At 41.0% G+C, this 17479-nt stretch overlaps 1 protein-coding gene across 7 annotated transcripts in view; it reads left to right on the top strand.

Annotated features, from left to right (window-relative positions):
• Positions 1-17479, top strand: part of TPP2 (tripeptidyl peptidase 2) — a 67939-nt gene that overhangs the window by 31049 nt on the left and 19411 nt on the right. For all 7 annotated transcript variants that reach the window (XR_004023934.2, XM_089899394.1, XM_022576817.2 and 4 more), the window contains 13 exons: positions 798-925; positions 3514-3613; positions 5121-5269; positions 7000-7115; positions 7650-7818; positions 8535-8692; positions 8997-9073; positions 10996-11102; positions 13098-13252; positions 14406-14522; positions 14762-14862; positions 15459-15555; positions 16440-16577. Coding sequence is in view for 6 of the 7 variants with exons in the window: in XM_089899394.1 (XP_089755520.1) it covers positions 798-925; positions 3514-3613; positions 5121-5269; positions 7000-7115; positions 7650-7818; positions 8535-8692; positions 8997-9073; positions 10996-11102; positions 13098-13252; positions 14406-14522; positions 14762-14862; positions 15459-15555; positions 16440-16577 (1612 nt within the window). In the remaining variant the exon portion in view is untranslated. The remainder of the gene's footprint in view (positions 1-797; positions 926-3513; positions 3614-5120; positions 5270-6999; positions 7116-7649; positions 7819-8534; positions 8693-8996; positions 9074-10995; positions 11103-13097; positions 13253-14405; positions 14523-14761; positions 14863-15458; positions 15556-16439; positions 16578-17479) is intronic.

Here is a 17479-nt window from a genome sequence, read left to right as displayed (position 1 = left end):
CTTCTTTTAAAGTCTTCTTTCCCTAGCGTTCTTTCCTTCACATTTATCACTTTGGAGTGTCCTTGGCCCTTTACCTTTTTTATATTGACCCCATTTTCTTCCTTGTGGTCTAACTTTGTCTCCTTTAATTAATACCAGTACATTTTTCTTATTTACTGTCAAGCTCTAACCAGATTTCTTATATTTTAAATCCTACATTTAAGTTCTTCTTAGTGCCTTATTTCCACTTTCACCTTTGCCACTTGTCACAACTGTGTGTGTGGATTCCCAAGGAGTCATTTCTGAATACTTTAAGTGGTAGATGGAGGTGGACCCCTGTTGTCCCACCACCCAGTCACTGCCCAATGGTTCAGTCTTTGCTCTTGGTCCTTTTGTAGTTTATTTTCCCCACATATATTCAGTTTTGTATCTAGCATTTTCCCCATGTTTAACCTGGGGCCTCCTAACTCCTTCCCTCCACTAAAACCCAACGAGGGTGTATCTCTTGGGATGGCCGTATCGTGTTCCACCAATGGTGGATGTGCCGAAATTTACTTAACCGTGCGTTTGAGCGTAGTTTGGTGTTATAAACACTGTGGGCGTAGGAGCTCAGCACATGTAGTTTGAGGATGTCCTGAGTGATTCTAAAGCACCTCTCCTGATCCATGACCACCATCTTACTTATGCTACTTAGAACCCTTGTTTTGGTTTGTTTTTTCATATACACCATGTTTGAAAATATTTTCACATTATGGTCATATATTTCTTGAAAAGTGGGACAGTTTTATATGTTCAGCGGAATTGTCTCTCTCTTTCAGGAGAATATGTGAAGTAATTAGTGAAGCTGTGTGGAAGCATAACGTAATTTATGTTTCAAGTGCTGGGAATAACGGCCCCTGCCTTTCTACAGTTGGGTGCCCAGGAGGAACCACATCAAGTGTGATAGGTTAGTTTCCTGTTTTAGAAATAGACTTAGAAACAAGCAGGCAAAAAACCTCAGTTCATCCAATGTTAACTGTATCTCTACTCTATGCAAGACACTGTGAGCCTTAAGTAGATCTTTAGGAAAGTGAAATCTAGTAGGGACTTTCTGATCTAGAATTTCCCCTACAGCAGCCTGGAGTAAGGGGTTTACTGGAAGTACAGATCCAGGGCTGTGGGATTACAAATGTGCAGTTACCTCTGCTTTGAGAATTTGGGCAAGGCTTTCTGAAAGCAGTGTGAGAATGAGGATTTTAATAGGTAGAAATAAGCAAGGGAAGGGCTTTCCAGGCTAAGTAAACAGCATAAATAAAGACACTTGCTTCACTACTTATTTATTGTGTAGGGCAATTTATTTATAGTCGCATTTCCTCTTTTAATTTCTCTTGGAACATGCAGAAAGATTTAGATGTAGAGGAAGGGACCTTCATTATTGTGAAAAGCAGTTGAATCACATTTGTTCTATGAATGTGGCTTTTTCCCACTCTTTGGTCTTCAGGATCTGATGCAGTGTTGTTTCGCTGTAATCTAACGGGAAAAAATGCCTGTCAGCAGGAGTTGTAGGAGCGCAAAATTAGTTGCAGTCATAATATGAAAATAATCAAATTAACTTCCATTATAGTACAGTAGCTGCCGCCTTGTGTAAAACCCCCCCTCCACAAAACATGAAACCCAGCCCTGATTTTTTTTACTAAGATTATGAATGAGGAGGATGAATTGAGAGATCCCTTATATAGTAAATGAGGCCTAAAGTTTTTTGGTTTATTTTTAAATTTGGGATCAAAATAAGGCTTACACCTCTTAACATTTGTGATTAGATGCATGACTATAAAAACTGGTCCCAAACAGTTTTTCTGGCGTATCCATCAGTAACTGAACAGATATGTATATATCATAAGTGTTATTATAGTTGTAAAGATATTATTGATGTTATAGACACACAACAAAATTTGGGCATCAAAGCTTAGAACAGAAACTGGTCCTTTTGAAAATGTTTTTGTTTTGAAATATCAGTGACCTTATGTTTATAGGACGTGCTTTTATTTATAGCTTGTAAATTTTAAGCAAGGTGTAGCTTGCTTTATATAATTTGGTTTTGTTTTTTTGCGGGGGCTGCGTCAGGTCTTTGTTGTGGCACCTGGCATCTTCGTTGAGGCATGCACGACCTTTTTCGTTGTGGCGCATGGCTTCTCTCTAGTTGTGCCATGCAGGTTCCAGAGCACGTGGGCTCTGTAGTTTGCGGCACATGGGCTCTAGTTGAGGTGCACAGGCTCAGTAGTTGTAGCACACGGGCTTAGTTGCCCTGCGGCACGTGGATCTTAGTTCCCAGGGATCGAACCCGCGTTCCCTGTGTTGCAAGGTGGATTCTTTACCACTGGACCCCTTTATTGTAGTTTGAAACCTTTTGATTCAGTAATTCTGTTAAATCATGTGTTAAGATAACAGTGCCTGCCAGTGTGATACATCCCTTGTGTATTCCAGATCTCTAGATATTTTTAAGTACACAAATTAAAATGAAACAAAATAGATCTCAAAGGTATCTAATGATCAAAATACACTGCACTGCTACAATGCTCAGTATTTTGTCATTTTTTTATCCCCAGCTTCACTGAAAATTTTATACTAAATTTTACAAAACGATTAGTTTTATGTGGCAGCATCGTTAACCTGAGTCCTCTTAACTCACCTATTTTATCTAGACTTCTGCTCTGAAGATGTGTGTGTTGTAAAGAAGAATGAGGAGCTGGTAGGCTTCGATTCTAAGTCTTGTCTCTGCCGGTCATTTCCTTTAGTAAATTTTTTTAATCTCTCTATGCTCTGCTTCCAAATTTCTAGAATGAAGGAACTGAGTTTGATCTCTATGTTCTGTGATTGCAGAGTCTAACTAGTTTGCATCTGCACATTTATCTAAAAGATTGTATGTAGGGCTTCCCTGGTGGCGCAGTGGTTGAGAGTCCGCCTGCCGATGCAGGGGACACGGGTTCGTGCCCCAGTCCGGGAAGATCCCACATGCCGCGGAGCGGCTGGGCCCGTGAGCCATGGCCGCTGAGCCTGCCCATCCAGAGCCTGTGCTCCGCAGCGGGAGAGGCCACAACAGTGAGAGGCCCGCGTACCGCAAAAAAATATATATAATAATAAAAGACTGTATGTAGCATGTTATATGCTTGTTATTTACTACAGCCATTTTTGTGGTCATTTAAAAATGAAGACCAATCAACTGATTCCTTATCTTTCTAAAGTTATATTTTTAAAATTTGAAACACATTTCTCTTTTACACATAGATACACTTTTAGATACATTATTATATTTAATCCACATAATAATCCTGGAAGGTATTTTTATATACAAAAGCATACCACCTAGTGTAACATCTGGCATGTAGTAAACTTGCCTTGGTTATTAAATTTTCTTATCTTTCCATTTTGTGAGAAAGAACTGTGGTATCGGGAGAGTAGGCAATTTACCAGGGTCACACAGCCGAGGGAGCAGTGGGTTTAGAATTAGGATCCCTGTCTTGTGTCCTTTTGTTAATGACCGGATCCACTCCACAGGTGTTGGTGCCTACGTTTCTCCTGATATGATGGTTGCCGAGTATTCTCTGAGAGAGAAATTACCTGCAAATCAGTACACGTGGTCTTCTAGAGGCCCCAGGTAGGTTGAGAGTAGTACATGGGACTATTACAAATATTTTGTTAAACTGCATGGTGGGGAGGGGTAGAGTTTTGGTCATTTTACCGATTCTTTCTGTTGGTTTTTGCATTTTCATTTTGATTAACAATCTCATTTTAGGGAAACAGGTAATTAAAGAAATAAATTACAGTTATTTCATTGTTAGATGTATGACATAACTATTCTGTTATAAATTTTACGCCCATTCTACAATCCTTCACTAAGAATATGTAAGGTTTATATAAGGAAAATTTTATTTTTCTATTTCAGTGAAAGTTTTATTTATGTTTTATGGAACCTATTTTTAGAACACTATTTCCAACACCAGAAATGCTTTATGATCAGCCACTTTAACAGACTAGTGGAAAATTAATAGAGAGTAAGGAAGTAGTCAGAATTCATGAGTCTTCCCAGTTATTTGTTCCAGCTACAAGATATCAAGGTTCAGTGCAAACATTGGTAGACAACATAGACAGTGCAGAGAGAAAAGTGGGAATCACCCTAAACCTCATCATCTGTCGTATGTATGGGTCAGATTTCGAAGAACATCTTTTTAGTCATTACCGTGTGCGTAAGTGGAAGCACACGCGACTCAGGCTCTTTTATGACCTACTTTTGTCACTCGGTAATACAGTGAGAACATCTTTAAAGGTCAACAGACATTTACCCAATAATATTTGTTTTAGGATAGTCACTAGGAGGGCTGCTACCAACCCGTTACAGGAGTTGTTTGCATTGCTTTCAGTTCTCTGTTAAAATGTGAAACCAAATAGCCCCAATATTCCTAGTCAGGAACAACGATAGTTGTTGAGCTGGTGTTTGGTGACGATGCGATGGTGAACTCTATGGGCTTTAACTCAGCAGACCCCGCTGGCTCGAGTCCAGCATGGCAGCCACTGGTCACATGAGAGTCTGAACTGAGCTGTGCTGCAAGTATGAAATGAACACCAGATTTGCAAACTTGGTACAAAAAAGAATGTAAATTAACTCATTTTTTCCTATCAATTTCATGTTGAAATTATAATATTTTAGATATGTTGGGTTAAATAAAATACGTTACTAAAATTAAGTAAACCATCTTTTTGTTAGCTTTTTTTAAATATGGCTTTTAGAAAACTTTAAATGCCATGTGTGTCCCACATGCTTCTCCTGGACAGCGCTATTTTAGACTTTGTAGACAAGAGGGTGCCTCTGCTTATTACAGACGCGAAAAGTACATTCATCAGGCGTCTGAGCAGCGACCCTCATTTACTGTCCTTCTATAAAACATACTTGATACTATGGCCTGCCACGTGTAAGCCCAGATACGCACACACACAGACATTTTGTCCACGTATGAGGGAAAGAACTGCTGCGTAATAGTGAAGTAGCCGTGACTGCGGATAGTTCGTGTGTTGTACTGTAATTTATTTGGCCAGTGGCCTTTCTACAAAGGCCCTGTTTATCCAGTGTCCACCGTCATAAGCAGACTCTAACTGCTTTCGTTCAGTGCTGATGGGGCCCTTGGAGTGAGCATCAGCGCCCCAGGAGGCGCCATAGCCTCTGTTCCTAACTGGACGCTGCGTGGAACTCAGCTCATGAACGGGACGTCTATGTCTTCTCCCAACGCGTGTGGAGGCATCGCCTTGATTCTGTCAGGTAATGACGTTGCTCACCTTACTACCGTTGCTCAATTTCCCAGTGAAGCGACAGTGAGTTGTTGGCTATTCCGCGTGTACTTCAGCCACAGTTTCATTACTTTTCTTAATAAGATAGAAGTAACATGATAAAATGGATTTTAAAAGTATCATTTATACTTCATCTTGGTCCTGGTTCTAAAATGCATGATTTATGTATAAGCTTAGTTAAGTAGGTGTGAAGTATCTAGACAATTTCATGTTCATAGCTTAAAGTAAAGTCAGATTGTGGCCGTGAAAAGTAATTGAATAAATTTCTCTTATCTCAGGCAGATATTTTTAATTCCTGAATTTCTCAGGGTGAGAAAATGTACAACTGGGAATGTCCTGGCCCAGAGTAAAGTTTAAGGTGGAGAATAGTTGATGTGATGATCGTGATTTGGATGTATATTCATTCAGCAAGCATATTCATTGGCTGTTAATGACTCTTAAGCATTATTTTAGCTCTGGGGCTAAATTAGTGAACAGAGCATTAAAAATACCTGCCTGTGTGGAGTTGATGTTAAAGTTGGAGGAGAAACAGACTGTGAACAAAATAAAAAATGGTTACTGTTACACGTAAGAAGACAGTGAATATCGGCGCGGAGCCAGCGAAGCCGACGGGGCGCTAGGCTGGCGTGCGAGAGGCTGCTGTGGTGTTGGACGGGGGGCGTCAGCCCTGACCAGGGCTCAGCGTCCGGTCAGCCCGGCAGGCCTGAAGACCCCTCCCCAGCAGCATCCCTCTGGTCAGATCCCAGGCTCTCCACCCACAGTCCTGGTCCTGTTCAACCTTGCCGAGTACCTCAGGGTCGCTCGCGCCTCTTGTCTGTGGCACGCTGCTCTCTTTGCCTGGAGCTCCTTTCTGCCGTGTCTTGGCCTGTGTATTCCCTGTGTCTCCTCTGATAGACACTACTAGGGATACCGACTCACGTATCTGTTCTCATGGGCATCACCCTTTCGTGGATTCTCACTGACACAACGGTCACCTTCTTGATTTGCTCTCAGAGCGCCGTAGCGTTCCCATGTTTGTTTTGCTCAGGGCTTACTCTCGTAAATGTCTGCGTGTTCAGTTCTGGAGGGGACAGGAGTGCGCTCTTACTCATCTTGCGCCTCTAACAGCAGTCGTTATCAGAAGGTGGACAGCTTGGCGGCCTCCACATCCTTCCCAGAGGACAGTCAGCCCCAGCCTTGCTGCTCCCTGGCATTGCCAGGGAAGCTTCTAATCAGTGGCCATGCCTGGGATCCAGTCTCAAAGGTGCTGATTTAATTGCATCGGGACCTCGGCATCTTTCTGGCTCCTTCCAGGACCCTTGGTGTTTATAATGTGCACCCGGGTTGAGACCTTGTGCCAGTGACCATGTTGTTTGACCAGCAGTAGTTTAAGGAAGGTGTCATTCGAATGCCTTTTGGTACTTTTTGCTCAGACGTTCACATTCCCAGTGCAGAGCCCGTGTTCATGCCGCTGCCTAGTGGGCACACAGGAATTTTCGTTGAATGAAGTCTTTGCGTTAACACAAGCAGCTTGAGTCAGACTGTTTGTCAGTTTTTTGTTTTTTTTTTTTAAATAAAAAAAGATTTGAAAGTGAGTGTTGAAGCACAAGACGTTAAAACCAGAGGATGGACGCCCTATCCATACTAGTGAGCAGAGAGTGTTTCAAGTAACCAGCTCAACTGATGGACACTACTTTCTTGTTTTCTGTTTTTGGCTTTTAGGTCTGAAAGCTAATAATGTTAACTACACGGTTCATTCAGTCAGAAGAGCTCTCGAAAACACTGCAGTGAAAGCTGACAATATAGAAGTGTTTGCCCAAGGACATGGTATTATTCAGGTATTGTCGTTTGTACGAAAAAAACGGGTTGTAAATCAGCAGGATGATATTTTAGTGATTACTGGATAATACTCCTATTATAATGATGATTGAGTTTTTCTAATTGATTATATGCCAGAGTAGTCTCTGAACTGTAAGCAGAGGGTATGAAAACAAATTTTGTACTTAAGACAGATTGGTGAGGCTAAGGTGGAGAAACATAATAGACATAGGACATGTAGAGGGTGGAGTTCACGGCAGAGCAGCAGAGGGCAGAAGCCGGCCAGTCGTAATGGCATGTGGAGGTTTCCTAGCTTCGTCACTTGGGAGTAAAGAGGGTGGAGTGGAAGGCGAGTCCAGTGGCTAGACAAGTGTTTTGTCCAGTGAGGTAGAATTGCCCTCCTAAATGGGGTTTCCGTGTAGGTCAGAAAGGCGGATGGAGAAACTGACTTTTTGCTTGTACTTTGCTACAATGGAAAAGAAATTGGGGATCTGCAATAAAGTACTTTCTTGACCCAACCGTGTATATCTTACTGTTTGTATTCTCTTAATTAGGTTGATAAAGCCTATGACTACCTCGTTCAGAATACATCATTTGCTAATAAGTTAGGTTTCACTGTTACTGTTGGAAATAACCGTGGCATCTACCTCCGAGATCCTGTTCAGGTGGCTGCACCTTCAGATCACGGTGTTGGCATTGAACCTGTATTTCCAGAAAATACTGGTGAGTAATAACCGGACAGTAAGCTGATGTGCTCACATTTATGCTTTGAATGAATTGTACCACAATAGAGAAAATGCTGTTTAGGCCAATGTTCTAAAGAGAAGACAGGAATTGACAATGTTATTAATTTGTATTTCATAGAGGTGTAGGGGACACTGATGGCAATTAGGGATCCTGATACAATGGCAGTTCGGTTGGCAGTGTGTGTACCAGAAAAACAGTAGCATGGGCCTTTAGGGACCTGGAGCTTTTATTAAATTGTGGATAGTAAAGCATCAAATTCCTTTTCTTTCCCACTTTTACTACTTGGGTGTAAGAGTTTTTGGTTGGAGAATGGGAAGCAGAAGCAGCCAGGCAGAACCCCAGCCCAACGACTGAACAAAATTGTCCTCACTGTAAACTTAGGAGTCTTTTCTCTTAGTCAGATTCTGTTAACTGTATGCAGTAATGAAAAATATTCACTAAAATGGTTTGTGTTCAGGTTGTAGCCAGCCATGTTGGGTGAACACATGAATGGATTCCGAGCATCCTAAAATAAATGTGAGGGAGGTTCTGTGGCTCTTTTATGTAAGCTGTGTTTCGGGAGCCCGTGCCTACTGGATTTTACAGCCAACCACATGTATCTGTGGAATTTTCTTGACAGACGACAGAACGTTTTAAAATGGAAGAAAAGGAAAAAATAACTAATCTTTACTTTTTGGTCTTTTTAACGCCAGAAAACTCTGAGAAAATATCCCTTCAGCTTCATTTAGCTTTAACTTCGAATTCATCATGGGTTCAGTGTCCCAGCCATTTGGAACTCATGAATCAGTGCAGACACATAAACATACGTGTGGATCCCAGGGGCTTAAGAGAAGGATTGCATTATACAGAGGTATTTATTGGGATATCTTCATTTTTACTTTCTTTAGTCTTTAAAATGTGTAGAAGTCTTTGTGTAGCAGTCCATTTCCCCATTAGCCTGAGTAAGTCAAGGGTTGTCATGGGTGTATTTGTCCAGGCTGTTTGCCATTAATTATTTGGCCTGACATCAGAAAATTGATGCCAACTTGTACTTAGGACCTTTACATTTTAATCTTAGATTAATTTATTCGCTGAGTAGATTCACCCTTTTTTTCTTTTATTTTCTCTTTTTAAAAAGCCTGTTTATGGATACTGACACTTATTCCTTTTTCAAGGTATGTGGCTATGATATAGCATCGCCTAACGCAGGTCCTCTGTTCAGAGTCCCAATCACTGCAGTTATTGCAGCAAAGTAAGTGCCCAGTTACCGATAGCTTGCTGTTACGTGTAATTATGTAATGGCTGTTTATGGAAATGGGGTGAACTTTTAAAGGATCCATAGGCCAGAACCAGGTGACTAGGTTTTGGTTCTGTTCCTTGCTTAACGTTCAAGGTGGTGCGTAGTCAGTCACGGTGTTCCTTGTTCACAGTGAGGATAACTGACAGCATCTGTCACCTGCCCTCCTTACACCTGATTCAGAGGCTGTTTTAGCCTTCATCCGGCCTGATGCCTCGGCAGTGTTTGACAGTGACTTTGTCCCCTCCCACCCCCGGCCCAGATTCCCCCCTTATCTCTGGGATTACCATTATCTCCTCGTTCTTCCGCTTTTCCAGTGCCGTTTCCAGACTCTTCCCTTTCCATCTTGTCTTCTACCCCAGAACGAAGGAACTCAGGACTGATCACACTGCTTGCTGTATAAAGTACCTCAGCAGCACGCCCAAGGATCGTGCTGCTTAAAATAGCAAACAGTGGCCCTTCACAGCCAGTGTTTCCCGCGGCTCCATCACCAAATTACATGTTTCCACGAGCTCACCAATGCTGACCCCCCCAGTTTCCTCAGGACGGGTGCATTTGCACAGCTGATTTCTTTGCTTCAGTTTCCTGTCCCTTAACTTAATGACCAGGTGTGTTCTTGGTCATCTCCGGGTGAAGGGAGTCCCTCCCTGCCGCTTCATGGCACTTTTCACTTGCCTGTGGTACAGACTTTAGCTAGTGTGTTGTCATTTTTAATTCACCGCATTTGACTGTGAGCCCACGGAAGACACGGGGACTCCACCTTACGTGACCCCATATGGAGCCCATTGTACAGAATGTACGAAACAAATTATTCAGTACATGAAAGGCAAGATGGAGATGAGAGTACTGGAAACAATAGAGAACTCTGAGTTAACAGCTTCTGTTGAGTTAGTTGCACAGTAATGTTTAATATGCAGTAGGTCTCAGCCCATATGAAACATAGGACGAAATTGAGGAGGTAACAAGTGACACACACGTGAAAAAATTGCGGAACAGTTAAATTCTCAGCCACACATTCCCTAGAAGTCCCGTAGGAACTTCAACAAGGTAATGTGCAAGATTCAGGAGTGGGCTGAGACCTCATGTGCTTCAGGAAGCTTTCCCTGACCGCTCCTCATGAACCAGGAACCTTGCATCTTTTCCACTAACGCTTCCTGTCTCCCCAGAGAATATTACGTTCAACGTCCCTGTTGGGTTTTCCGTCCCCGCTAGATTGGCTGGGGAAAAGGAAAACATTATATTCATTGTTGTAATTGTAGCACCTAATAGCAGTGCCTCAGGTATAGTAGGCACTCATTAAATGTTTGTCATACTGACTAGAGTTTGTCCTTAGTATGTACTTTAGGTTTCTGGGTTGGGTAATTATACATTTGACCTTTATGTTTCACTGATCCCTTACAAAAACTCTACGAAAGTACTTTCTCTTCTTTACTGTGTCATTTATGGCATGGGTGCATTTTGAAGCTACGAAAGAGGTTAAATTTAATATCAGTCTCAACTATAAGGCAGTATCAGTGGCACAAAACATTGCCTTTGATTTTAATATTTTGGACTCACAATAGTCCAGATTCTGGTAACTGGAAAATCCTGTGAATGTTGTAGAATTCCTTTAACCAAAAAAGAGGGAGCTGTGTGTCTGACTTCAGACAAATTATAAAGCAAACAAGTAAAAAGCAGAAAAAGCATCTCCACAGTGTATCTCTGCTAACATGTTGCAAAACTGAGATGACATTGTGCATACTGTTTTGTTACCAGCTTTTAACTCCCTGTGTTCATTTCTCATGAACTGTTGAAATCTAGAGTACCAGTGGGCTTATAATATAAAGCTTTTTTAATGAGAGTGTCATGTTTAATCATTTATTTTTATTAATTTTCAGAGTAAATGAATCAACCCATTATGATCTAGCCTTGACAGATGTACATTTTAAACCTGGTCAAATTCGAAGGCATTTTATTGAGGTTCCTGAGGGTGCAACATGGGCTGGTGAGTAAAATTAATGTCTTGTCTTGCCCATTTACCTTTATGTGCATTCATCTCTGCTCTGGTTATGACCATATAAAGTTCATATACCTGCAGTAGACTTTTCTCACAACAGTAATAGGTGTCTGGCACTGTAGATTTGCTGTTAGGTTCAAACCTTTTTAAAGATCTAGTTCTATTTTGCATTGGTTCATATGTCAGTCATATATCTAGGCCAGGGGTCTCCAACCCCTGGGCTGCGGACCCGTACCGGTCCGGGGCCCATTAGGAAGCGGGCCGCACAGCAGGAGGTGGGCGGCGGGCGAGCCAGCGGAGCTTCATCTGCCGCCCCCCATCGTCCCCCATCTGCTCGCATCACCGCCTGAACCGTCCATCCCCAACCAACACTCCCCCCCACCCCAAGTCCATGGAGAAATTGCCTTCCATGGAACTGGTCCCTGGTGCCAGAAAGGTTGGGGACCGCTGATCTAGGCTATCTTAAGATGTTTTAATAGTTAGGATTTTAATTTGGTTCAGAATAATGCCTTCTCCATTCGCGGTCAGAGTCAGAGTTGCATCGTGGTACAACTCAGGGCTTCCACTCACATAGGCCCAATGGTTGTGTAACATCTAACTCTAATAAAACGTGTGCTAATCATACCAAAGAATAAAGATCTATAGTTAATTCATATTGAACATGATGTCTGTTTACGGGTAGATGTCAGTGATTATAATGCCCTAATTATGATTTGTTTAGGTTGGGTATTGAAAATAATTAGTTCTTTGGTTTTTTTGTGTGTTTGTTTTTTGTTTTTAATAAGAATTGATCAGATCGTCCAGAATAGAAGTAGCTCAGAGCATTTAGCAGTCTTTGATTAGATATATACTGTGGGAGGTGGAGGGGGTGGAAGAGACGTTGGTCAAGGGCACAGACTTTGTTATAAAATGGAAAAGTTTGAGGGATCTAATGTCCAGCATGGTGACTGTACTTAATAATACTGGGTTGTATACTTGAAATTTGCTAAGACGGTAGATCTTAGATGTTCACTCCACCAAAAAAAATTGGTACCTATATGAAGTGATGTATGTGTTAGCTAACCTTTTTGTGATGATTGTTTCATAACATATAGATATTCGTCAAATCATCACGTTGTACACCCTGAACTCAATTGAAAATATTATATGTCAGTTGTTTCTCAATAAAACTGGGGGGGAAAAGGGTCAAAGCAGGGGAAAAAAAGAAATGCACTACAGATGATTCCTATTTCAAATACTTTGACATATTGTCATAACACTAGATTCTGTATTCTTAGCAAGTGATTAGGTTCCCAGAGCCCTGTGCCCACTTGATCTTGTGAAGCAGAGAATTAAGCCTTGCTTCGGTTCCTTGTCTCAGGGCCAGGTATTCGCAAGCTAAGCTGCTGACCTGGCTTCACGGTGATCCTGGCTCATGTCCAGCTCCGCCGCAGAGCACAGCTAAGCATATGTAGTCCTGATAGTCATACTTTCCAGAAGCAAACAGTGCAGATAAACCAAGATTGAGAGACTAGGAAAAGTTATCAGTGAAGTTGGATAAGTGGATACTAATGGGACTTAGGCATGCTAACAAATAGAGGTTTCTAAAATTAAAATCCTCTTTACCAAGAATTGATTGGTTTTTAGCTGAAGCAAGAGGAAAGGTTGAACTTAGTAACAGAGAAGGGAGGGATTTTAAAAATTACCTGATTAGGATAATTGTGTGTCCATCTGTGGACAGCTTGCTGTTTCCTGCTGTTTGCAGCGTAGCGGTTGCTTATTTTAGTCCTGATTTATTTATTTTCCATAGCTAAATTTTCTACCCTCTCATCTTTATTAATACTCGGTCAGTTCATTGTTTTTAAAGAAATAGCAGATTTCATTTGAATATACCATTTCATTCTCTTGATATAGTATTTCCCCCTAAGTAGGCACTATGAAAGCCATTTTGTGTCCATTTTAAATCTCGTCAGTTAAAATGTTGCTTCTTCCCTCTCGTTGTAGAGGTTATGGTGTGCTCCTGTTCTTCTGAGGTGTCTGCCAAGTTTGTTCTTCACGCAGTGCAGCTTGTGAAGCAGAGAGCCTATCGAAGTCATGAGTTCTATAAGTTTTGTTCCCTTCCAGAGAAAGGAATGCTGACTGAATCCTTTCCTGTCTTGGTAAGTGTTAATTAACAGTCTGGAATCCTGAAATAGTTTCCTTTCGTTCTGGGTGTGGGCTAAGACTAAGTATTTGAATTTGAATTTGATTTTATAGTTTGTATTCAGAGCACATTGGGACTGTATATTTTATTAATGCTGAATAATGTGGAAAGATAGGTCGTCTTACTAGGATACTTGCAACCAAGTTGAGGTAAATGTTAATCTCTTAGGAAAGTGCTGGTCTGCCAGATGCTGACGCCTCACAAAGTGGACCCTGGTTGAGATTGTCTCCTCATCGTACAGTAGATTATTTCCATGTTTAAGACTTTTCTACGTGTTTTCTACTTATTTTAGTTATTTTATTAATGCCCTGTTGCTAAGAATCCATGAGGTTAATTTGCTTTGTAGGTGAAACTGCTGCTCCTGCCTACAGATTAGCCTGGCAGCTCTCCAGGCGTATCTGTAGTGTTAGAAATGGTGCCTAGTCCTTCCTTCTAGAAGGTGAACGCACTGATGTTCTTTCTTGAACTTGCTACTCAGTGTTTTCAGATGGCTGCCTCATCTTTCCTGTATCGCTTATGTTTCTGATAACTTTGACTTGTGTCCTTGTATGTGTTATAGAGTAATATGGTTCACTTTAAACTTTCTAATACACTGATTACTAGAAAACTTAATTTAAAACTCAGTGTTCAAAGAACAGCTTTTGTTTTTACTTTTTTTAATAGGAAGAAACATGTGAGGGACCATAATTTCATTTGGCTTTGGTTGCCAGGCAGCTCTTGAGCCCAGAGCTCAGCTGTGGCTATTGAATATGCCTCACAGAGTTGTCATACCCCTTCTCTTGTCATTGTCCTTAATTATTTTTCCTTTGGTCCCAAGTTTTTATTCCAGTTTGTTTTCACCATTATTTTATTACATGTACTTCAGAAGCTGCCTCAGACCTCTTACGACAAGCGGTTTAGGATTATGAGTAAATAACTGTGTATTTAAATACCTGCAGTCTGTCTCAGCAACTGAGATTGGTGTAACTTCAAGCATAGCTAATGATAAGTTTCTTTGAATTTTCCTGCTGTACAAATAGAAAAAGTTTGAAAGCATAGAACTGCTTTGAAACACCTATTTATGTTTTGTAATTTACACATTGATAATTTAATTTCATTTTTCTTTGCAGGGTGGGAAAGCAATTGAGTTTTGTATTGCTCGTTGGTGGGCAAGTCTTAGTGATGTCAATATTGATTATACCATTTCTTTTCATGGGATAGTATGTACTGCTCCTCAGTTAAACATTGTAAGTTCCACATTTCCATCATTTTTAATGTCAGTTATTTGTGTTATTGTGAAATAATTTCAATGGTTGGGTTTACATTTTGATGGGGAGATTATCTATGGTTCTGGAAATAACAATAGTCTTTGTTCATGGGTGCTTATAAACATTGTGTTTGACACATTTAGGTCCAAGTATTGTTTAAAAATGCAGTTTGTTTTCAGTAGAGTTTGAGAAACTAATTTGATAAATATCCTTTGTAGCATGCATCAGAAGGAATCAACCGTTTTGATGTTCAGTCCTCCTTGAAATATGAAGATCTGGCTCCCTGCATAACTTTGAAGAGCTGGGTCCAAACACTGCGGTATCTTCAATGTTTTGGGGCTGCAAATGTTGGGTATCAGTGTGATGGGGTGGGGGGATGGGCGTCTCTTCACTCTTTGGAAAGGGTCTCTTTTATTTTTAATCATGTGAATGCTGGACGTGAAAATTCAGTTCACGACTTTCCAGCCCAGGGAACCTGGTGGGTCTCTGAGAGGCAGCCGCAACAGCAGCTTCTGGCTTTAAGTAACATGTAGCTAGAGCCCTTGCTGTGGCACCTGGCAGGACCCATCCCGTGATGAGGGCAGGGCTGTCTGCGGTCAGACCCTGTCCTTCAGCACTGTGAGGAATTGTCACCTAGTCCCGGCATCTGATTCTGTTGAGACTGTCAGTTGATGGTTGAAAATGCTTTTATCATGAGAAGATTACCTTTGTAATACTGCAAAATGTAACTGTGTGTATTGCTATGGTTCAGTCAGTAAAGAATTATATAAGTTAATGATTAAAATATTACAAAATACACGGAAAAGGATAGCATCTAGGAATGCTCATTTGTCATTTATTGTGATACGTTATAGATTTTGCTGATTATAGTTTTCTCTCATTTCAATGAACTCTTATGCAATTGTCTGATTACAGCCCACTCAGTGCAAAAACAAAACCTTTAGGATCAAGGGATGTTCTGCCAAATAATCGTCAACTTTATGAGATGATCCTGACTTACAACTTTCATCAAGTAAGTGTTTGTGTAACCAACTATACCCTTACAAAGAACTCTTGTGTTTTATGAATCATAAAATCAGAAATGGAAGGACAGTGTATTCAGAGTGTGTGTGTGTGTGTGTGTGTGTGTGTGTGTGTGTGAGACATACATATATATGAAATAGAAACAAGTAATTAACCCTGGTTAATTTAGAATTATTCTTTGGGAAATTATGATATAGAACGATCTAAGTACCATTCAGATCTGAAGTCACAGATTCTAATTTAGTGGTGACCTGGCCTTTGAGCCTTAGTTTTTGTAATCACTGACACCTGCCTATTCTCTGATACCTGTCCACTGGTTTGATGTCTTGTCAAAGCCAGATGCCTTCTGATTATGGAACCAGGCCTGATTGCTCTCTGTGAAGCAGGTGTTGGCACAGTGAGACATCACAATAGCTCCTAGGTTGAATGGGTAGTAAAGGTAGTTAAGATGGGCATAAAAATCAGATCGAAGTTTATGGAGGATCAGTAAGATTTTAGTAAAACTCGTATTGAAGCATAATATGAATTACTGTTGGGGACATAATTGATTTCAGTGGATTGTCTAATTTCAACTTTATAAAGAAATTTTTAGTTTTATTAAAAAAAAACAGTTAATTAGAGGTCCTGAAGAATAGGTATTGCTTTAGTAATGAATACAATTAGCTAGGTTTGTGTTTTTTAAACCTTGTAAGAGAAGTACCTTTTATTAGTCCCGAAATCCTGGATGTGTTCTGCATTTTTGAAATTGGTTACTGCAAGAAAATATTTTTAATACTTTTAATGTAAAAGTCTGATCAATAGCAATATTACAGGTCTACATTAGAAATCATATAAACCACATCAAATAATCATTCTTCCCCCCCCCCCCCACAGCCCAAGAGTGGGGAAGTGACTCCAAGCTGCCCCCTGCTTTGTGAATTATTGTACGAATCAGAATTTGACAGCCAGCTGTGGATTATATTTGACCAGAACAAAAGACAGATGGGTTCCGGCGATGCTTACCCTCATCAGGTATGATTTTTAGAATTAACAGCTGTTTCTTGAGCTGATGAAGCCCGGATTCTTGCTCTGGTAACGTGCCTGCTTTTTAAACACCAGTGTGGTTGTGCGTTTAGTACTTGGACACACGGCTAGCAGCTCAGCTGTCTGTTGCAGGTCGGACCGTGACAGCTTTTCAGCCCCACGGTTGGGCTGAATCCGGCTTCGGGGTAAAGGAGGGCCAGGAGGATGCTCACAGATGCTGGCCAGCAGAGCTTTTTATTTTTAGTACTTCTCCTTCCTACCCAGTGCTTGCTCCTATCTGCACGGTGAAAGCAAATCATCCAGGACATGTTAGCCCCTTGAAGTGATCCCAGGTCTGAACTGGATCCAGAGCACAATGACAGTGCCAAGTGTCTTCAGTTTATTAGAACTTTGAAATATGTTTCTTCTTGGTCAGCTGTGTAGTGAGCACTTACTATATGCCAAGCACTGTGCCTGGCACTGTCATTTGGAAGGAAAAAAAATCTTTTAATCATATAATTTATAGAAATCTTATCCCTGATTGAAAGACTGGGACAAAGAAATGAGCTATTTCCTGTAACCTTTATAATTTTATGCTAAATAATAAAAATAATTTACGCAGGGTTTTCAGCTAGTCATTCAAGGAATGGTTTCCTTTTTTTCCTCAAATCCAGGCCCTGGCACGTCTCCTCAGTACAGACTGGGTTATTGCAGCCATTCCTTTTGTTGCTTTAAAAAATCTCAGAAGAAACTGCTGCTGCAGCATACAGCATTCCGTCCTCTTGAGCAGGTTGCCTGGATGGAGCGTGGCGGATCTGTACTCCTTTGTCCCCACTGGCTCCCTGTTTTTCCCGTCTGCAATAAAAGGGGGTGGCATGGTGGTTATGATCTAAAGGTTACCAGTCATGTGC

Source organism: Delphinapterus leucas, chromosome 18, assembly GCF_059928025.1.
Source record: "Delphinapterus leucas isolate spDelLeu-1000000601 "Yukka" chromosome 18, BTC_Dleu_Yukka2, whole genome shotgun sequence".
Lineage (NCBI taxonomy): Eukaryota > Metazoa > Chordata > Mammalia > Artiodactyla > Monodontidae > Delphinapterus > Delphinapterus leucas.
The sequence above is the reverse complement of the archived record's forward strand: the minus strand, read 5'-3'. Positions and strand labels throughout refer to the sequence as shown.